This window comes from Tauraco erythrolophus, chromosome 14 (assembly GCF_009769465.1).
Source record: "Tauraco erythrolophus isolate bTauEry1 chromosome 14, bTauEry1.pri, whole genome shotgun sequence".
Taxonomy (NCBI): domain Eukaryota; kingdom Metazoa; phylum Chordata; class Aves; order Musophagiformes; family Musophagidae; genus Tauraco; species Tauraco erythrolophus.
The window spans coordinates 19456144-19478749 of NC_141478.1; the positions used below are offsets into that span (position 1 = coordinate 19456144).

Sequence of the window (22606 nt, forward strand, 5' to 3'; positions counted from 1 at the left end):
TCAGGTTACCATGTCTGCAGTTTGTAAGAGACAAAAAATATTCTGGAACCTGCACCACTTCTTCTCCTTGTAGAGCCTCTATTTGTCTAGGCCTGCGCTGCCTGTCGCTGTTCCCATGTCCCAGTTTGCCATAATCTCCATCTCCCCAGCTAAAGACTTCCCCACTTTCTGTTAAAGCCATGGAATGTCCATCAGATCCACAAGAGGTCACCAGCTGTGTTACAACAAAGCCTGTTAAACAAAAAGGAGAAAACAAAGTTTAAAATATAATCAGCTCTTAACATACGTTTATCCAAGTGCCCCTAGCGGTAGTCAATTAAGTCTGGGGAAAGGAACTAACCACAATTAACAGTTTTCTTGTTATAGCAGTTTTTTAATTTGTATTTTGAACTAAACCTTCATCTTCTCATATACAACCTATGCTTCTGGTCTGCCATTAGTTTTGAAATGAAAGGTTCCTATCTTGAGCAATCACTTTTCCCTGAAGTCTTCTTAAAATTAAGGAATTTTAACATATTACTACTAAAATCTTAAGGAGAAACAAACATCTAGTTTATTTGCTCGATTTTTTAACTAAAGACTACAATACTTTATTGTGTAAAATCTGCAAAAATAGCATTAAGACAAACGATGGTATTAACTACCAAAATGCTTATTTGTGCTTTGTCAGTTGACTCATTTCGAACCCAGCAATTTTACCTTGCAGCGCTGAAATGACTGTTAACACATGAAGATCATCGGAATTTCCTTGTCCCAGTCGCCCATAGCTCCCTTCTCCACAAGCCAAAACCGTGCCATTAGCTTGAATGACAAAAGTGCAGTTCTGACCACAAACAACCTAGTTTAGACAGACACAAAGGAGTTTGAATGATTTCTGTGTTAGATGCAGCAACGTTGCAATACCTGCGTTACAATGTGCAATCTTCTTTTTAATTTTTTTCTTTGTAATTGTATCAAGACAACAGACTGCAAATACCTGTGTGACAACCCTATTAGCCCAAGACTCCATCACCCAATGTTTAACGGATTTTTGTTACCCAATCACATCAAAATAAAAATTACTTCACTGAAACTAAACTTGCTACTAGTTTTCGGAAACCTGCCAGTGACAGAAATCACAACGTACTCCTACCTGACATTTACTTTTGACATTTCCATACTCAATGTCAACGTTATTTCAGAAAACCAGATCAGCACATGTATTATGTTAAAGCTGTGCAGGCACTTTCAAATCATGCTCATATCAAACAATTTTGTTTTGTCAGATTTCAGTGGCTTCTTGGTTTGAATTTGTCAAATAATTACAAACTTTCTCTTTAGTGAAAACATACATTTTAAAGATCCTTTATAGTAAATTCAAAGAACAAACTGAAAAGACAGAGATTTTGACAAACTGTACAAACACTACATGCTGAATCATTAGAAACAGAAGCACATGACTGTTTTTAAATGATCACCTGCTGAGCCTGAGAGAACGAAGGTGCTGCTACTGGTATCATGACATTTCTACCAGCTTCTGCCAACTGTCCATGTCTTCCTGCTCCCCAGAGATACACATCGCATTTGCCTCCCAAGTGCCAATCCTATGGAATAGCATGAAAAAATGCTTTAGAACAAGAGTACTTTCAACAGTATACATTTTTTAAAAAAATATTTAAAAAAACCCACAACAAAACAAACAAACAAACAATCCCATCAATTTTACTAACCTCTGGCCTTGATGTTGCCCAAGACATTATCTGTTCATCCATACCATTGATCCATTTACTGTTATCCTACATAACAAAAGCCACAGTACCACATTCAGTTCAAGCGATGCACATTATCTTGCTGTTATGTAATACATATCTTCCTTTCTAACTAAGAACAATATTGACATTCAAATTATTCTAAATGGTATAGCAGTAAGAATGACTGTGTGCAGACTCAAATACTTCATTTTTGTCCATAGGCCAAGTTCATTTCCTTACTACACCTATCTAGCAAAGACACTGTTATCCACGACTTGCAATCAAAATAAAAAAAGCAAAACAAAATTCATGATGAAGTCATCTTTTCCTATTTACTGATGCTTGGGGCTTTTTGAAGTTTTAATTGCAATCACTGGCTTAAAATGTTATAAGCTTGCTGATAAAAAATTCTTAATCCAAAATTTCTGTTTTGGTTTACATATCATAACAAGTCATAAAGACAATTGACACTTGTAAAATAATTCCGTGTAGAAACGTGCCAAAACGTTACTCTAAAAATAGCATTGTAAAGCTCTACATTTCTTGCTTCTATCACATATGAAAATTACTGTCACAGTTTTGTTTTGTTTTTTAATACACAACTGACTTGCACCCATGACTGCACACAGAGGGAGCAATCTTTACAGTATATTCTAACCTGTTAATCAAGAGATCGACTTAAACTTATTGCTGGTGCGTGCTTATGTTACTGAATATAAACCTTCACAGGTCAGAGACGTTAACTGCATCATACTATACACTCAGTAACAACAGGCTTCGCTGTTGAGACAATATAGCATGCTGTACCATTAGGAGAGTAAGCTCATCCTCTGGAACAGGCTCCAGGTCCGGAACAGTAAAGGATTCTGGGAACTGTGCTCCCTTGGCCAGGGCTTCGGCAGCTTTTATGGTTGTAGAGAAACACTCTAGCCAGGCCCATTCTGTGGGATTCCAGGCTGAAGGATCAGGGAGGCAGTTCTGGTGATGAGGCGGTACCGGGGGATTGCACAAGAGCTGATCTAGGTGAAGGCCCACAGCGAGTGATGCCAGGCACTGCATGTAAGGACTATGAACAAGCTGGTCTCCACAAACAACGTGGGGCTAAAGGTGAGGGGAGAAAGAAATTGAGCATGAAAAGTTAGAAATATATATTAATCAGGTCAGAAACAGGAATCCTTCAATGCTAGTCCTGTAGAGAAATACTTTCCTCCATGCTTAATCAAAGTTTTTCTAATGTTTGAAATACTCTCAAATGAGGAGACTACTAGCCTTGAGAACACTGAAAGGCATTTGCAAACAGGATGTAGGAAAGTCTTCTGGGTTCTCTGTGGTGAAAGACTGAAAGCAGCTCAGCTTCAAACAGTGACCTCATGCCAGACGTGAATTTTAAATGTTCACCTTAGCTCTTCTTACCTTTTCATAGGCATACTGTTCCTGAAGCATTATTGGCAAACGTTCCAAGAAAGCTCGCATGCAAGGAGCCATGTTTAATCCCAGAACTCCTTGCTGTTTCAGTGCAGTCCTACATGTTGCAAGGACATGATTGGAAGATATCCACTCTGATGTGCAGTTCACTACCAACACGTCCTGTTTAATAGCAGTCACAAGACACATTAGAAATTAAAAACTAATAAAGCAAGATTATTCAGATCCATTAATTTATCATCAATTATCTTAGCTTCCATAGAGGCCAGAAAACACACAAGCTTGAATATTTTTGTCTCTGTTGGTGAATAATCTCCTGACAAACGCTGCAGAGTAGCCGTCTCCATTTGCCACTTCCTCACGTTCCCATGGCAACATGAGGATTATCACTCCAAGGAAAAATACAAACATGATAATATGCAGAGTTCATTTCAGTGAATGCTGTAACCTTAACGCAGGATCTAGTTTAGGTGTAACCTTAGTTTAGGATTCACCTTGTAATATGACCTTCAATATCAGGTCTGAATTGAGAAAGGACTTTTGAAGAATACCAAAATACTCAAGAAGCACACGCAGCATGACTCTACTAACAGGAGTCATAACTTGTGCCATATTTATCTTCATTCACAAAATAGACCATCTTTTGGAATAATCAACTCTTTTGAAACTTCTGTTCCAACACCAGCAGTTCCTAACACAGCAAACATTGAAGTAAATTCTCCTGCTCCTCAAAAACTTTTGAGGGTTGAGGTTCTGATCTAACTTAATCTATCTGTCTTCTGCCTCTTTTTGTTGCCCATTTATGGCAGCTGCCATTAAACAGATAAGCTCATGCAACCAGTGTGCCGCATCCCTTATAACCACTGCCTCAGAAGGATTCCACCCTGCCCCTCCAAAGTAAACACAGGATACTGTTAAAAAAAAAAAAAAAGTTTTTTGAGAGTCAGGTGACAGTTGAAAGCCAAAACAACGTGTCTTGAAAATGTAACAGTTAGATACTTCTATCTGCATATTTCTAAAAAAAAAAAATTTAAGAAAAATAAAAGAAAGGAAAAATAAAGACAGACAAATGGCATTTTCTTTTACTAAAAATTTGAAAGAACATTACTTTAACACACAGTGTCACCTTTGATCTGTTAGAGCAAGCAGCTACTCCAACTTCAGGTATCCATACAGCAGTCTGAATAGCTCCAGAACCTATCACAACACTCTGTAATACTGAACCATCCTAAGGAAAGAAGTGTTCCAAGTCAGTGTGTATACACAGCTACTTTTCTGCTTAAATACATACAGTGACATTCCTAAGGGATGATATTCTCCCAGCAGTTCAAAAACTATTTAAAACCAGAAATGTTTATACCAAAAGCAAAAAAAAAAATAATCTAGCATTTTTATCACACTAAAGAGATAATATAACTAATGATTTAGAAGTGTTTAATAATCCACATTATCTGTCTCTTGGAAAAGTTCTCAAAGCAAGAGAATATTGTTCCCAACTGTAAAGGGAGAGTGACTGGTTCTGCAAAGCCTAACTAACATGACCAAGCCTACAGCATGAATCAATAGTAGAACCATAAAATTTAAAATACTTCAATGTCAAGTAAAATTTGAATGTATATTTTATTATTTATGATTTTAGGTCATTATTTTATACCACGCTTCCTCTAACGTTTCTAACATACTGGGGGGAAAAAAAAAAAGAAAGCTAGTCTGATGCCATGGCCATTTTAGACACTCACACTAAAAAAAGAATCATTCCACATCAAAGATGATCTTACCCGTAAAGACCAAATATTCATGAGACCACCAAGTCCACCAGATACTAATGCCAATCCATCAGGACTGAATGCAACAGTCCGAACAGGAGTAATATGTCCTCTCAGTTGAAATACACACTTCACTTCTACTGCTTTTCTGTATCCATCCTGCAAATTATTTCATAGTTATGGAACACTGTGAACTATTTACAGAAAATGGAATAGCACAACAGCTTCTGTATTCTGCCATAAACACTGATCATCCATGCAGATGGAGTAATTCCCATAAGATAATAAAAAAGACCAACAGTATGATCATACTTTCTAAATACTTCTATCACATTATCTTTTCTCCCCTTACATAATGCCATCAACATCAAAGACCCCATTGCAATTTATGTAAGCGAAATTAATCTTGACTTAATTTTATCTAGAAACAATTGTAAACTCTTAAATTTTAGTATAAATTTATCAACCTTTTTTAAAAGTGAAAACAGATCAATATATAATCTTTAGTCAAATAAAATTAATTTAAACCTGTGATTTTTCATTTCCTGTTCTAAATATGCCTACACACATACAAATGCAATATAAACTTTTTTTAGCAAATGTCTTCTCTCAGGAAATGTTGAGATTTGAGTAACTTGCTCACACTCTTATCCTCCCCCAATTTTGGAACAGGCAAAGAGAATTTCTTAATCACCAAGTTTACTCGTTTTACCTTGGCACTTGTTTCTTGCTCCCACCATCCTTCTGAGTAAGTTGAGCAGGACTGCAATGTGATTACTATGTCCTGGGGAACAGTCCAGACACACACCAAACCATTGTGGCATCCTCTAAAAGAAGTCAGGATAAATCAGAAAAACAAAGTAAAGGCATTAACTAACAAAATATCAGTGGTCTGATAATGACTTAAAATACCAGTAGTCTTCACCACCTTCCTACAAAACTATATTGTATCAATTAATCTAAAGTGGAAAGAAAGGCATGTTCCCAATGGATAATTGCATTTTTTCCTATTCCCCCCACTCCGTAGCTTTTCAATTTTTAATAACACCATTTTAGCAGAAAAAATATTGGGGTGAAACAAAATTTCAAGCAGGACCAGCATACACAGGTCTCATGGCATGGAGAAAACAGATGATAACATGACCAGAGCCACTCTTTCCACTTGAGTCCTGAAGCCTTATGCATCTCATGACAACTTCTTTACTGAATTAATGTTATTTAAAATAAAGACAAAAGTTTTCTTTGCTCTGGACACTAAAGACTGGTAGAAAAGACCTTCAAAAGAGCTATAAAATTTAAAAAGCTACATACGTAGCCAGTAAAAGCTGCAACTTGGGTCCTTTCCCTGGCAGCGCACACCAGGCAATGCCATTCACAAGAGCTGAATGGGACAGCGAATGCAGACGTCTCCAGCATCCTCCCATATATCCCCAGAGCTTCACTGTTTCTTCTTTGGCACATGTCAGGAGAATCTTGCCAGTTGGATCCCACTTCATACTAACAATCATATCCTATTGCATTCAAAAAAATTAAAAGTCGGTATGAAGTAACACAGTAAGAACAGAAAAAAATTAACTTTCAGAGCTAATGTAATATTTAATTATTAATAACAAAGAACATTTTATTCTCAAACAAATCGTTACAGAGTTACAATTATGAAATCATAATGATACTTCTCGGAACTATCAAATTAAAATAAAATCCTAGGTTCCTGAGAAAGCAAAGGAAAAGCACAGAAAAAAAAAAGTTCTCTTTTCGTTGCGCACCTTTCTTGATTTCTCCCCCCCACCCCAAACAGATGACAATTTTTCCTTCTTTTTTTATATTATGAAATTGTAATATAAATTACCTTAATGATATATGGTTCATAAACATATTAGGCACTGGGCTAGATGTAGCTTTGGGTATACGTGAGGTAGGAAATGAGACCAGCCCATAGTGCAAAAGGCAAGTATATTTTTTTGTCACAGCATGCTCTAGTCTTTTAAATGCAGACATGCATAGTTGTGTCCTTAACAACACACTTCTGTCACTGTATGCACAAACACTTCACAATCTCTAATAGCAAAAAAGACTATAAAATTTCTTTTTCCTTTTTCTTTTTATTTTAAATTTGATAGTTCCTTTAAAATAGTGTATCAGAAATAGGTATGTGTTCTTAAAATAATCTGCACTTGACTTTAAAACACAGACAATAGCTTACACAGATCTTTACCCTCAAAAATTATACATAGTTCTAAAAAAACTAACTCTACCTTATGTGCATCAACTAGAACAATTCCTCCTTTTTCCAGTGGTTCCTTTGTTCCTATTAGCAATTTTCCATCTGAATAGCCAACTGCAAATGGTCTGTCTTCACTGAACCAAGCAAGGCATGTGACAGACACTATGTAAACAGATAACACAAAAATTAATTAAACTAAATTGAACTTTATTGTCCTGTCAAAAAGGCTTTTGCAGAGCAATTATCTAAAATATGAAGCGCATAACAGCTCCCCCCACCACAAAGGTTACTTAAGATTCTTTTGGTCTGAAAATTTCTTGAATTTGTACGGTAAAGTTAAAATTGAGCACCACCGTAATGACAGCTGTTGAGATTATTTTGTAATAGTTTTTTCATTCTTCTTCTTTTTAGTAAAATAATTGAATTTCTATTCCTGGCATGGTGAAAAGAACTATGTTAGGGAAAAGAAAAATGCAGACTGAATCCTATACATGCATCTGAGGTAGGGATGCATTGAAAACAACTGAAGCCTTTCTTAGCATGTAGATATTGCCTCACTTGATTCTGCCAAAACCCACACAATGCTACCAAAGATGTGCTACTTGACGTCCCCTGGGACTGGAACTGCAAAGGAAAAATGGCAATAATTCAGTAATTCCAATGACACTGACTATATCTAGTCAGTAGCCTCTGTAGATGAAACAGACACTGCAGGGAATCTATACTGATTTTATACAACGCAAGGAATGTCAGGATTTGACTAGGTTGTTACAAACTGTTTGCTTCTGCTGTACAGGAATCAGGGTGCAGATGGAGATCCCACGACTTTTCTCCTCCCATGAATGCAAGTAAATGATGCTGGCAGGTAAAGTACCATAAGTCACATCCCATGAACAATAATAATAATTAAAAAACCCCACAGATTATATACTTGCTTAATAAAGAAAAAAAAAGGGGGGGCATGGTGTTCATAATTTTAATTCCTACTTTAATACTGATACAGTCACCTACCATCCTTTCTGTAGCAGTGTTCCAGTTCTAGGCGGTGCATGGTTGAAATATCTACAACTTCAATAAGACCAAGAGATCCATCCATACGACCAATTAATAGTAATTCTGGTGCATCTCCTGTCCATGCAGCAGCTGGCCCTTCTTCTGGCCAAGCTAGAGCAGATACCCAGTGAGGCTGAAGATCTAATAATCCTTTTCCTCCTAGGAGCCCAAAAAGTCTTTTAAAACTACTTCATAAAGAAAAGAAAACAGCAAAAATACTTTCCATGGGAAAATATCAAAGAGATCCTATTTAGAGCTAGGACATACTACAAATTCATGGAAGTTACAAGCCTACAAAGTAATGGTTTACTCATCTACGGAGACAAAATCTAGCTAACTAATCATCTCAATTATCAGTCAAGTTACGCAGCTTTGTTAAGGAAGGAAGCTAAGCTTTTCAGTGCTCAGTAAATTTATACTGTTCCTGTGGACTGTCTACTAACACGGGCAGTTTAACTGGTGATTTTCTTAAGCACAAAACAAGAGAATGAAGTTTTAGAGATTACAAATGACAGTGATTAATAGTCTTCCTCTGACAGGGATTCTCAAGGTATTATACTGGATTAGTCAATTGCAGCACAAATGACAGTAAAAACATACGAGAATTCACTTAAAGATACTCACAAACTGAACCAAGGAATTGCAAAGTGCCTTTCCTGAATGAGGTTTGGTCCTCTCCATAACAATGCAATCTCATAAAGTTAGCTAATTTATTCTATAGTATTTCTTCCCCAGACGTCATTCCTCCTTCTAAAATATGATATCACAATCTTTTGAACATTAGAACCTTTCTGGAAAGTTATTCATGGTCAATTATTTACATTTCTTCTTGTGTCAACACTACCCAATTGTTTACATAGCTGCTTTTATCTCCCTGGGCTTCTCCTAGAGTTTATCTTCCTAATGTATTCATTCTTAAGCTTCCTGCTCCAAGACTCTTGTTCAAATAAATAAACCAAGCTCACTCATTGTGCTCGCTCTCATCAGAAGACATTCCATCTACCTGACCACTCTAGCAATCCTTCCCTCCATCTGTTACAGTCAATTTTTGCATTTTCCCTCTTGCATGTAGAAAGAATTCTTGTGGACTATAGGAAGATAATATTTACAGACAAAAATTGCTAAGAGTGATCAAGTCTCACACCTAAACGTTTCTGATTCAACAAAGACTCATACGCTGCTCAGTTTTCTACTGAATTAATTGTAAATCATGCATCCTTTTTTGGTTAGTGCCTTCCTCTAATTAAACAGCTTTACAAGATATTATGGAAGATGGTAGACATTTAAACTGGAAAGCACACACAGTTAAATACTTGGGTAGAAAAATACTCAATAACTTAGCAGCTTCCCTAGAAGTACATGGTATCATGAAGTGTCACGGGTAGCTAAGAGCATACCATTGACTTGCCATATGTTCACCATCTTTTCCGTAGCTCCAGCCAGATACTTGCCACTGATGCTCCAGCAGACAAGAGACAAGCTAAGGTCACTGGGTGATCCCAGGCTTTCTTCAGAATCACCTTCGCTACAATAAAATAAAATAATGCAATTAAAACAGGGCGTTTCCTTTAAGCAGACAGGAAAACATAGAATTAATGAAATATCCAAATTAATATCTGGAGTCCTCCTGCCATCACTGCAGATTCACGTAACGCATTTTTCTGCTTATAGTTCTATACTCTTCTATACTCTACATCTATTTAGAGTTCTATAATCTACTTCTATTTAAAACCACTCCAAATTACAGAATGAGATACCAGCTGTTTCCACAGTGAAAAATTTGAATCTATGTTTCACTTCAAAACAAAAGTTTAATTATCTTTAATTTACCTATTTATACCTCAAATTTAACATCTTTGGTGAGGGCAAAACTTTCTGGGAAGTCATGAAAAAAAAAATGAAGAGCTTGGACAAAAGAAATGAAAGACACACATCTTGCTTTCAATTCTAGCTTAAACTCTCCCTCCTGTTACAGTGTTGTTACATTGTACTAAAATTTTATTTTAAAGTTTGCTTTGGCTAACTGTAAGGTGACTGCTGGTATGTTTTATTGCCCTTAAGGTCATACACGACAGGTAGTTTTAACTGATTTTAGTAACAGGAAAATGAAAGCTGTAACACTGCCAGGATGCATATTGTAGGCCAAATACTGTATCATCCCTGTACTTCTGATGATACAGGAGGCATACCTTTGGTGTGCTCTTGCTTAAGCAGGAATTAATTATTTAATTTGTGAATGCAGCAGGTAATGGAGTGTTGCAACTTATTAACAACATTAACTTCCTAACGTAACACACGTAACTATTAACACAAAAAGTTAACGTAACAGGTAGCAGTAATACTGTATCAGGGAATAGTAATCTAGTAGCATTTAAATAATGTTCCTCTAAACTTAGAAAACCAAAAGGATTCTCACAGAATTATCTCACAAAGAGGAAATAATTCTATCAAAAAGAAGGGATAATGCCTCTTCATCTGCTCATCTCTAAGGGCTAAAAAAATAACTACCTTTAAAGATGAAGTAGCACTTACCCACTGCAATAAAGAATACAAATAGAATTGTGTTGCATTTGCATTTAAAATCATTATTCGGATTGTTAGCAACAAAGCCCGTGCAAGTACCGATTTCCGAATCTACTGTAAGGCAGCACACTTTTCTGCCACATGAATAACAAAATCTCTGTTAAAGGAAGATTCCGCTCTCACTACTATCTTCTGAAGTCAAGTTACGTCATCCCGTTTATTCCTTTTAAGTCAGCATCCAGCAGCAGCAAGCAGACAAGAACTAACATGACCACTAAGAAGTCATCACAAAACAACCTTCTGGTTCACTGTTGTTTCTTCAGTCTCTTGAGTTAAACTCACCTGAGCTGTACTAAAGAATTGCATCTTACTCTTTTCTTTTCATTTCTTCCTTTTTGGACACATCCAAATGACAGCAAAGTACTTCCCACACACTCTCATGAAAAAGAATTACACTCAGCTCCCAAATCTCAGAAGTCACAATTCTTTTTTTCACACTTGATTCAAGCTGCCACACTCGGAATTATCACGTTATATGTTGGAACTATCCACTGGAACCCGCCGAAGGAATATTCACATTTCTTTCACATGACAGTCCCTTACAGTTTTTATTTTACCCATTTTTCATTGTACGAGTTAATTAAGAATATATTTACACAGCTTTAACACAATCTCTTTATACTGACTCTTATCAGCTTGATATTTAAGTCCTGTTTTCAGTTTTAAGCTATTTAATTTACTTTGCATGCCATAAACACAGCAACAGTCCCAGAGAAAAAATGAAAGAGTATCTGTGCAGGAGATACTGCAGGGTTGGCTCTTTTCATTATCTTGCACAATTAAAGCTTAAATTAAATAATTGACTATTCTAAATAAAAAATCAACTCACAGCTTGTTGAGCACACACGTTTGTTGCAATGAATACTGCTTCTTCGTAACATTCCACACTCTTATGGTGCCATCATTTCCACTGGTTGCCAAAAGTCCCTTTTTATTGCACCAAACACATGTCATGACCTACAAATAACAAAGTATCATGGCAAAACTGGAATTTAAATCTAAAGCTTAGGTATGCTTGTTCACTAATATTAAGCAAACATTAACCAAGGGGGCAGAGCATTCGCTACATTATTGAAATACACTGTAACAATCAAACAAGAGATATTTTTCTGCTTTCACACTATTATGTACTGTAACCAAGCATGCTTTATAAGGATGCTGTGCTTTACTCAGACCCACGCTCTGAGAAAAAAAAAAGCAAATTAAGATCTAGTCTAAGAAAAGATTTAGGGTTTTGTAAAACGATTTGTAAAATAATAGTATTTTACTTTTTCTGTGTTCTACAAAAGAGAGTACTAGAATTAATGCAATTTTGGGAGAAATCATGCTTACCCTGTTCTGATGAGCCTCCAATTTTATGAAGGAGCATTTTCGTAAGTCTCCCCCCATATCAGCGAGGGTCTGTGGAATAGTTTGATTATCTCGATCGTGTGCTGCAAGAGTTCGCACCAGCTGCTGAGCAGCCCACTGCCTGTGTTGTGAAGATAGCCTTGAAGAGAGGCAGCAAGCTGCTAGAGCATTAGCCAGCTCCAGAGGGCCTACAGCAGAAGGATCATAGGAAGGATGGGCATACAAATGGGCAATTAAACCTGCTTAAACAAAACAATGAGATGATGCCTACATGAGTACCGAACAGAATTACACCGATGAACACAGCATTAGACGTTAACAAACGTCTCATAAGAATGTTGCAATCATGCTGACTATTAGAAAAAAACACTCCTGTCTGATACTAAGAGAAAAATACCCCATTTAAAATTTCACAAAAAACCCCTAAGAATAGAATTACGAACAGCCTTATTCCCTCTGTATGGAAAATGGTCGTTCAAAGAGTAAGTGCTTTCTAAAGGGGAAGATGCCTCCTCTGACAGAGATCAGCTGCTGTCACTGCTACATCCCTCCCTCCCTTTAACACAGAACAGCCTGGTGCTGAGGCAGAGCAGTTCCGTTCTTGTCCCCCGACCTCTCACAGCAGAGGCAGCCCAACTTCCTGTGTCAGTGACAGTACTCTGGTGGCAGCAGTCAACTGTCATTCCCCTTAATTTCATCATGTGGCACGACCAAGGCTCGATGTCTAAGCTACATGGCTTTGGATACACACACCTTCAGATTTTTTTGAAGTGGCAAAAGAGGCAACTACGTAATAAGATCATATTTCTAAGTAAAATTTGTGTACTAAACTGTAAGATTACTTTGATTAAAACAAGTTTTGTACATTTTTTGAGACTATATTTATTTGACTTTATTCTAGGAAGTCTCTCCTTACATAAAAATGAGAAACTGGAGATTTAATAATTAACATCTAAAACCAAAGCTATATCATACCTTTCTTTTCAATTTCTGCTTTATCATAATTTGGCCTCAGTTTGGCCCCTTTGTCTGCCAACAATGCCACAAGTGCTTGAGTAACCACAAAATTTGGAGATGTCACGAGTTTGTTTTCTTCTGCAATTCCTCTTAAAAAACTCGGCAAAAATTTTCGCTGAATTGGATCATCAACTGTTGTCAAGTTTACACCAGTTGCTGCAGAAATCAAATTCTAAAAATAAACAATTAAAGACCATAAATAACTAGAACAAACAGAAAAATAATTTTTGAAAACGTTTTTAGTTGAATAAATCATGCAGAATTTTAAATATTTTAATTTTTTTTCCCCCAGAAATTCTCAGTTCTCAACCACTTTTATTTTAACAGGCAAAGACCATGGACAATATGGAATTTGAGTCTTCTGCCTCAGGGAATATGCAGTCTTAACGGAACCAACCATCCGGATTCAGGGATTAGAAAACCAAACAAATAATAAAAAATTATCAAGTAACCAAGAATATCAGTAAGAACTAAGGAGCTTATAGAAGAACTTTTTATAAAATTATGCACCTGATGGTAAGATAGAAGCAACAACATAATAAAATCCATTATTTGCATCCAAGGCATATTTCTTCACAATTAAATTTCAAACTCAGAAGAACAAAACAATTACTCTGGTTGCTTGGAAGTTTCCTGATACATATGAAATCCTGCTGCATGTCCACAGCTTCAGATCATCTTTCTAAATATAAACAATCTGTGGTTCATATAAGAGTTGACTCAATTAAAAAAAAAAAAAACACCCACAAAACTTTAACAGAAAAATCCTATCAATACCAAAAGCACATTAATTTTCTCCACTCAGAAAGAGTACTTGGCAAAAAATGCAAAGTTACTTGATTTTTACCAATAAAACACACCCTTGTGCAAAGCCATAAACAAGAACTCTAAGGAGATCCTCAAACTGAAGGCAGTCTCATCACAGTTCAGAAGACAAAAGCACAAATTATCAGTATGTACAAAACGGATTGCATCGTCTCATGTATAAGCAGTTTAATGTAAGTATTTATGTAGGAATAACAGCCCTACCTGCGTACATAACTGCACCAGCAGTTTTGCAGCACTAGGAGTGTTTGATGCCAAACAGCCTACGGCTGTACTCAGGTAGGCAAGACAGGATATAGGTTTGCTTGTTTTGCTGTGTATTCCTCTAGATCGCTCTGTTGAACTTGACACAGTGGATGGACTTGTGGAGAGGCCTGCTCTCCCTGCTGCAGCGAGGCACATCAAACGAACCAAGGTTCTGATATCTGTTAATCCCAGGGACTCAAGACCAGCTGCCAGGCTACAACTAGAACCACTGTCAAAAACAAATATAAATATTCTTGGGTTTGTTAGCACATTTAAAAAGAAAGTTATGTTTAGATAACTTTCATGTTTAGAGTCATGCTATGACAATATGCACATGTAAGTGTGAGACCCCTTTAATGGCTTCACAGTTGCACAGGTATCTGGCACAAAGTCAGTTTTTAAATCCTCATATCCCATCAACTCCTTCACTTCATCTTCTTTCCTCTGATGTTTACATCTAAGTTCTAACACTTATCTGGAACAAAAACCTGCTGTCAAACACAGCATCTTTACGTTCTGAATGGCTGAGACTACTCGAGTCCATTTTCAATACAACATGTAGAAGTTTCTTTCACAAAGTCTGAAGACCACTTTCTCAAATAGCTTAAAACTGCATCCCTATCAAACATGACATGATAACTGGTTCCAAATGGAAAGGTGGAAGTGTTGCCAAGAATGCCACAAACCTGACAGACAAAAGTGAGAGCGCTCTCATAACCATAGTTCTTGCAAGGAGGACTTGGGCGGCAGCTGTCACTCTTCTTAGAGCCATAACACGGTCATGTGGATTTACTAGGGCAGCTGCTTGTTCTCCTAAGGTTATCCTGCCAGAAGAGCTTTTTTCTATAGAGCCATGACAGCCTTGGAAATAACGAGGATTTGTGTTAGCGTTTAAAGAAAAACAAAACATTATCATATTGTAATAAGTGCAGAAGCAAATATGGCCTAAGTTTGCAAATTACTCAATTTTTCAAAATTTCATAAATACAGAACTACAGTGATAATGATTGAGAGGAAAATACACTCCTAAAATACACTCCAAAATTTAATTATACTTTAATTTCAAAGATAGATGAGCATAACTTGAGAATACTCAAGTTAATGTTAAATCCTGCTTCTCTTTTCCATTAGAGGGGCTTACAAACTCACATATTGATCCTGCATTTTAAAAGGCTGGTCAGTAAGTCCCAACTTAAATCCATGAATTGATCTTTGAGTTCTGCAAAACATGCTATTGGCATCCACGGTAGGACTATAGTCAGTTTTATGAGTAAACCAAAGCTTAAGCCTTCTGCCAGTAAAAATACCTCATGCTCCTCTCCCTAACTCCCCTATAAAAATACAATTTAGAATCCTGTCTTCTCTTCCTCGTGGTGGGAGGCAGGAAAGACTGTCAAAATATTTCTGCATTGCCTCTATAAAAATCACACCAAAGGAGAGGTATTAGTTCTCTAAATGAAACCCATTTCAAATTTACCTATTTGCATCAATGTTTCTTCCATACTGTTGGTGGCTGTCACCATTGCAACTGAAGCACCCAGAGGGTCACTGTCAGGGAACTGTACAGGTTCAGGTACAATACGTCGATCATTTAGCCCAAGAGGTCCAGCCAGTAATTCAAACTCCTCTTCTCCTGTCAGCTTTTCATCTTCGTCTACATCTAACATATCCCAGTCTTCTAGAATTGTAGAAACATAATTAGACTTGGTTACAAATCTAAAATATTAACTAATGTCAATTAATTAAAAATCAATACAGGGTATAAAATGTGCGTTGTAATCTGCAACATAGTAGTCACAGAACTCATCATCTGATGTTGACATAGACACAACAGAGCAAATCAGAAAAACAAGATCCCGCTCTTGCCCATCCCCATTAAACTTGATCTTTATTTGTACTGCAGAGAACCTTCATGGAAGATTCTCTGAAGTGCCAAAATAGCTGTTTTTTAAAAACACAGAAATAAGAAGTCACCACATCTAGCACAAGACAACTCCAAAACTTGGAATATAGTGAAAAGCACAGACAGACAGTTGTGCCTTAAATCATAATAACAGGTGCACATTCCAGAGGACTCAATAGTAAAAACAGATACTAGAAATTTCTCAGCTTCCTATTTATCAAAAAAGTATACACGAGTTCTTAGGTCATAATTGTACACCCAGGCTTTTGCTTTTCCTTCCCAGGGGGGAAAAAAAAACCAACAAAAAACACTATAACTGCAATTCAGTTATGCATTCCATTCACTTCCCAACCATTTACACAGAAGTCAACTTACATTTACTATCTCTCCCGCTCTATCTCACTCTCCATACAGTAGAACCTGAACACTTTTTATCTATTGGAAGGAGGACTTGCTGTTAAATCTTGGAGCACTCATTTACTCTTGAACGGACAAATGTGGTAAATCATACAATTGCGATTGTACAAGCTACAGAAAGGCCCAGAATCAAATAACCACCTGGGAAGGGTTTTCTACAATCACTAGAAATAATTTGTTTGAAGTGAAAGCCATCCTCAGGAAACTCTCAGCTAGTACAAAGGTAGAAAAAGTAAGAACAAGTCTAATGGCAGACTTACAACTTACTCCAACTTATGCTAATTAACTTCTCCTACAAAGCAGCTGAAGAAATGTATTTGAACCCAGGACTCTGTATGTGCAGTTCGGGATATAACATCTACCCACAAGACCTTATTATCACCCAAAGTTAAGCATTTGCCATTTCAGCTACTAAGATGAAAGACATGGGAAAAAATGTCACTGATTTTTTTCCCATTTGAACTAAAAAAAAAATATAAAAAATTAAAAAACTACATCTAGTCTGAAGAAGATTTTAAAGTATAATTTCATGTACAGTTTCACGACAGGTTTATTTGCATGGAAGTACCTTCATGGAAAATAAAACACTGTACAAGTGCAAAATATTTAATATCTTCAGCAACTTAAAAACATACCTTCATAGACACTGTCCTGTTTACCTATTAAATCAGGAGCCTGGCCTTTGTACCTATATGAAAAAATAACAAAGAAAATAACTGAATGGATCTAATAATTTACATGCATGCATAATAATTTCAAACTTGGTTTACTGTTAAGTTACTTTTCTATTAAGTCAATGTAGATATGATTTCTGGAAATGGCTAGTAACAGAGAGATAAACAGAAGTGCCCGTGGAGGGGGGAAGCATTTTGCAGTACTAATGTGAGAAAAGTCCCCCAAAATACTGGAATTGACAGACAAAACTGAAAAAGAAAGTTTTCAGAAGTCAACAAGAGTAGGCAAAATCCCAAGAAACAATTCCTTGGTTTTCATTTGAAAAACAGAAATATCAGAACAACCTTTTTTTCTAAATATGCATTTGTTGAATACAGAGAATGGTTTTAAGCCTTAGTTAAAACAAAGACGGACAAATTCCGCTAGACATTTTAATTTCTTCCATCAAATTCTTTAAATGCTGATGCTAGTGAACATTTTTCTTTCTTTTCTTTACACAGAGTATTCCACCATCTTGTACCTCTGTACCTTTCAGAAGTTGACGTTTTAGATTTACTCTTCAGGGCTAAGTATTTCTCTCTGCAGATGCCGCACAATAAATAGTAAGGATTTCCGCTTCCACATTCACCACCAAACCATCCATCGACGTACGAACCATTGCTGCGATAGCCCTGGCGATTTGCACTACGACCACAGCCTGGGTGGTTTCTTTTCATGTGTTGATTGAAGCTGACAACACTGGATTCACACAGTTCACAGACCACTACTTCTTCTCTGTCTTCAGATTCACAAACATGCTGCATAGTGAGATTGTCACATGTTATTTGTACAGAATAAATCTCTTCATATTCAATATAAAATAGGCCGATGTTCTTAGGTGGATGTTCCTGCATATTTCTGTTACACACAGAGTGGTATTTATACAATTAACTTGCACAAAAGCAAAGCAGAAATAGACAATTTACGATATAGCGAAGAGCAGACCATCTCAGAACCAGAAAAACATTCAGAAGTAAAGTTTCAGAGGATGAGATTTTTCCTATTTCATTTCAGATCTAATTCAAAATTCTTGACAGTATAACTTTTCACACACAGCTCTGCTAGTTTACATTCAATGTCTTTAAGTTATTTGGTTTTCCTCAGAACTTGACTAGAATAGATCCAACAAAGAAAAAAGAACTCTTCAGATAATTTGACTTTACTGAGCAACAATAATTATCATGTGTGTCAATAAATTCCAAGGTTTTGTCTGAATATAAAGTTCATTTTTCTATAATTATGTTTCTATCCTAAGTCAGTAATTTCCTTGTGATGTTCCAGTGAAATAAGCTCTCCAAAACATTCAATATGCAGACTGAAACTTGCTTCTGTGTCAGAGTCAGGTAACGTTGTAATTAGGAGGTGAAAGCTCAGTCTTTTGGGTTGCTTGTCTAATTTGACAGGGATAATCCAAAGATTAATATGGTGTTGTTAGTGTATTTCTTTTCCACCTCAAACGTATCTATAGTGGGCTATACAACAATAGAGTGAGGACTGTCACCATATCCTTCCCAGAGAATACATGGTATGACTAAATGAAGAAAAACTGATTTAAGTGCAAATTATGTTGCCACATATCAGCTAGTATTATTATTATTACTACTACTACTAGAATAGAACGAACATTTACAACTGTGTGTGCCATCCCACGCAGCTAAGCAATCTGAAACATCTACGTGATTTTTAAGTGATACCATCAGAACAACAACTATACTAGTTCTATTCTCGCTTCCGGGCAGGGAGAAGAAAAACTATGTACACGTAGAAGTGCAGAACAAGAAACAAAAGAAAGCACTATTCTTAATCTAAAAGTGAAGCCACAGAATACAAGAAGATTTTAAGCATTGCTGGAAGTTAGTAAGATATTTTCAAACAGGCTATAAGCATATGTATGTTATTTTAAATTTAAAAACATGAACATGCAAAAAGCAGTAAGTTAAAGCAGCCCCCGCTGCAGTCACACACACCCAGGTAGGCCAATCCAATACCTCTGGGATCCACATTCCCAGAATATCATTATCACTAGCCAGGTCTTGCCCAAACATAGCTTCCATCGCTTCATCATCAAGGTCAATTTCCAACTCCTCATCCAAGTTGAAGTCATAAAGTGCCCCTGGATCTTGCTGCAAAGATATCCCTTCTCTTCGACTCTGATTCCTGTGGGCCTGTACAGAGCGGTATAATCCCGCTTGAGTAAAAAAATAAAAAGGAAAGTAGTACTTTTACTTTGCATGTAATAAAGATGTCTGTACTTTCAACTTGCTTTTGCTTTAACTCTTCTGCTAAACATAATCTACCTATTACTGCATAAAACACTAAGTTAAAAACACACAGTGATATGCACATGTGAAGGAGGGGTTTGTAACTTTCATGCTAAGTACCAATCCCCCTCCTCTTTGTTTAGTGGATAAGCAAACACCTTGGAAGTCTTTCCGTATACTTACCAGCACGTGCTAGCAATGTTCGGGCAGCTAAATCAAATTTGTGTCTTCTCGTTACCGCTGACCGACTTCTAGAAGGAGGTCCACTTGAGGAAGCTGCATTATCCACATGATCCATATTTTCAGGGCTACAAGGATTTATAATTTCCAGGTAAATCAAACCAAGATTTAAACAGCTACATACAGTAAGTAAGGAAAAATATTAAGATCATGTTTATTGGCATTTTTTTCTTTCTTTCATGGAAGGAAAAAAGAGAATTTGGAATTTAAGAATTTTCAGTTCCACTGCAGCACATATTCACTGCCTTTTTCACTGTCAGATTTACCTCAAACAAACTAGATACAGCAATGCCAACACCTATTCAATGCTTCTATGGCACTCATAGAAGAGTTCATTTTATGCTGTCAGTGTTATCTACAACATGAACTAGGTTTCTTCTCCTTTTAAAAAGGAACAAACTCAACGTTTCTGTTGTTGCTGCCTCAGCCATTCCCTCTTTTGCTCAAAATTTTTTGCAAAACATAAATTTAAGTTACTTAGTAACCCTTGTTCCTTAGTTTATTTCTCCCAACTGAAATCTGTGAGTACTCTATCAAATGACAGTTTACCTGGGACAAAGTAACTGAGGAAACTTTTAAAATGTGTATCTCAGTAGGATCAAGGAATCTGAACAAAAGTATTCTCAAATTACATCTTGTAATTGTCATCCTTCCACTTAACAAAAAAGCTGGTATGATTCCTAATGGGTATCACTTAAAAATATAACCACAGCTTTTAGGATTAAAAACAAAACAAAAGAAAAACAACCACCTGTCCTCCTTGCTTAATAGATTATATCTAAGATTGTGAAGGTGACTGAGAATATAAGCTTCAATTCAGTTTCATCCTCTCTGGACAAATTAAGAATTCATTTAAAAAGAAAAAATGTAGGAAAGACCTGTTTATTAATACACTGAAGAAAAAAACCACTCCAACGAAATTTTGCTTTATTATTAGGTCTTTCAGGTTAAACGCAAGCTATATGCCCCATTTTTTTCATTCCTCCTTCCTTTTTTTTTTTTCAAGAAAGGATGCTCAGTTACATTATTCTCCAGTTCTGTGCACAAACAGTACTGGAAAATAAACACACTACGTGCATCTAATTTGATTGCATCTTTGCTTTTACTCACATTGCACCAAAATTCAAAAGTGGCATTACAAAGTAATGTTCTGTCAGCAACAATGAACTTGTGAGATTTTCAGTTTCAGCAACAGATTACAAGCAATTAGAAGAAAACTACATTTTACCTTTCACTAAAGCCTTCCTCCATTTCAGTGGCATCAGCAGAAGGGATATCACCTGGTGACTGCAAATAACAATGATCGCCAGATTTTCCACCACTTCCAGAGGCTATTGTCCCATGTCGTGAATCTGCAGTCCCTTCTGACTGGGGCTCTTCATCATCTTCATTTCCAGGGTGCTCTATCATCCACATGGCCAGCACTGTGATATTCTGTGCATCTGCCTCTCCTCTGGCACCTAAAAGCAGGAAAATCATGCTTTAGAATTGTATTATATCTTTGATGGTGAAAAAAATTTGATTTTTTTTCCCCATAAATCGATACAGAACTTAAAAATTAAGTATTCAATTGGAAAAAAGTGTTTCATATTTATCTAATTTTTCAGTTTAAACTGGTATTACAGTTATAGATTACCTGTAGCTTCCATAGCTTTTGCAATTTGCCTGAGGGAGAACCCCATTTCTAACAATGGAACGGCAATGGCAGGAGGAGGAGGGGATGTCGAAAGTCGGCTGCTTGGATCAGACAAAGCTTAAAAGACAGAAAACGTTAAATGTAAAATGCATAAATCTTTCCTAGTGTTACTTTACTAGACCTTACTTTGATATATTGGCTTCAAATAAGGAAATAATTGCCCTTAACAACTTTCCTTTCTACCACTTTCCACAAAGTAAGATACTTTCTGTAATGAAACCAGTGTTCTCTCTTACTGGTAACATATGTATTATGTAAGCCTCTGTTCAATCAAGTAGGATATTGATGATATTCAAAGTACTATTTCTTTTAAGAGATTTCTAAGAAGTTTATTCCCATGGAGAATTGTATCCAATTATGTATTTGATTTATAGTCAGATTGACTAGATACAGCTATCCCTGTCCAAATCGTCAAGGTTCTCAAATGCTATGAGATCACACCAATACACATTACATTCCTCTTAAGGTACAGAAAGAGAACTCAGCTAAGCCGGTGACATATCTGAAAAATATCTTTGCAGATGATGGCTATATTTCTGTGCAAAGACTCTTTCGAGGGACTCTGAAAAGGTCAGTTACTGCCCAAAAAACAGTTTCCTTATTTGCCGTAAAAGTGAAGTCTGATCAACGAAGGCATCAACAATATACTAACAAATACTATTGTAAAGATGGTACCATGACTAGAAGAATCTCTTTAAAGGAAAAAACAACCAACAGATGTGAAACTGAGTAGACAAGTTGCTGTGCAACACATGAAACAGCTAAAAGACACAACTAATAGCACGGATATAAGAGCAAGAATAAAAAGTTGTATGAGTCAGGAATTTTAAAGCATGGCCTTTGTTTCTCAGCACTGAGTATGAAATCTAGACACTATACTTTAAGTCAGTCTCTTCTGAACATTTAATGCAAAACACATACATACGGACTTGTATTTTTGTTTTTAGTATTCTCTCTTTTACATCACAACACTCATTTGTGCTCTTTAGAAGCTCAAGATTCTCATGCAATGATTTGCTCAGGCTCCTAGCTATTCCATTCTGTATGCACACCGGAATAGAGCAAGTTTCTATTTTGAGTAGTACAGTGCAGGCTGTAATAAAACTTCTGCGAACGGAAGCCTCCCATTACCTTCACATGACTCCAAACAGCAGCA

The 22606-nt window shown here is 36.5% G+C and overlaps 1 protein-coding gene across 7 annotated transcripts in view; it reads right to left on the reverse strand.

The window, feature by feature from the left end:
• HERC1 (HECT and RLD domain containing E3 ubiquitin protein ligase family member 1) overlaps positions 1–22606 on the reverse strand; it is a 105967-nt gene that overhangs the window by 12234 nt on the left and 71127 nt on the right. For 4 of the 7 annotated variants that reach the window (XM_086620400.1, XM_086620396.1, XM_086620399.1 and 1 more), the window contains exons 41-65: positions 21391–21507; positions 20983–21214; positions 19698–19822; positions 19221–19441; positions 17743–18011; positions 17175–17227; positions 15697–15897; positions 14906–15080; positions 14178–14448; positions 13107–13320; positions 12114–12370; positions 11611–11738; positions 9596–9723; positions 8157–8357; positions 7177–7307; positions 6233–6432; positions 5634–5748; positions 4934–5080; positions 4282–4383; positions 3144–3317; positions 2538–2831; positions 1710–1775; positions 1458–1583; positions 700–838; positions 50–231 (exon numbers count right to left, since the gene is read on the reverse strand). In XM_086620400.1, coding sequence (XP_086476526.1) covers positions 50–231; positions 700–838; positions 1458–1583; positions 1710–1775; positions 2538–2831; positions 3144–3317; positions 4282–4383; positions 4934–5080; positions 5634–5748; positions 6233–6432; positions 7177–7307; positions 8157–8357; positions 9596–9723; positions 11611–11738; positions 12114–12370; positions 13107–13320; positions 14178–14448; positions 14906–15080; positions 15697–15897; positions 17175–17227; positions 17743–18011; positions 19221–19441; positions 19698–19822; positions 20983–21214; positions 21391–21507 — 4268 coding nt within the window. Of the gene's footprint in view, positions 1–49; positions 232–699; positions 839–1457; positions 1584–1709; positions 1776–2537; positions 2832–3143; positions 3318–4281; positions 4384–4933; positions 5081–5633; positions 5749–6232; positions 6433–7176; positions 7308–8156; positions 8358–9595; positions 9724–11610; positions 11739–12113; positions 12374–13106; positions 13321–14177; positions 14449–14905; positions 15081–15696; positions 15898–17174; positions 17228–17742; positions 18012–19220; positions 19442–19697; positions 19823–20982; positions 21215–21390; positions 21508–22606 lie in introns of all 7 variants that reach the window. The other 3 variants (XM_086620398.1, XM_086620401.1, XM_086620397.1) reach the window with 3 other exon arrangements.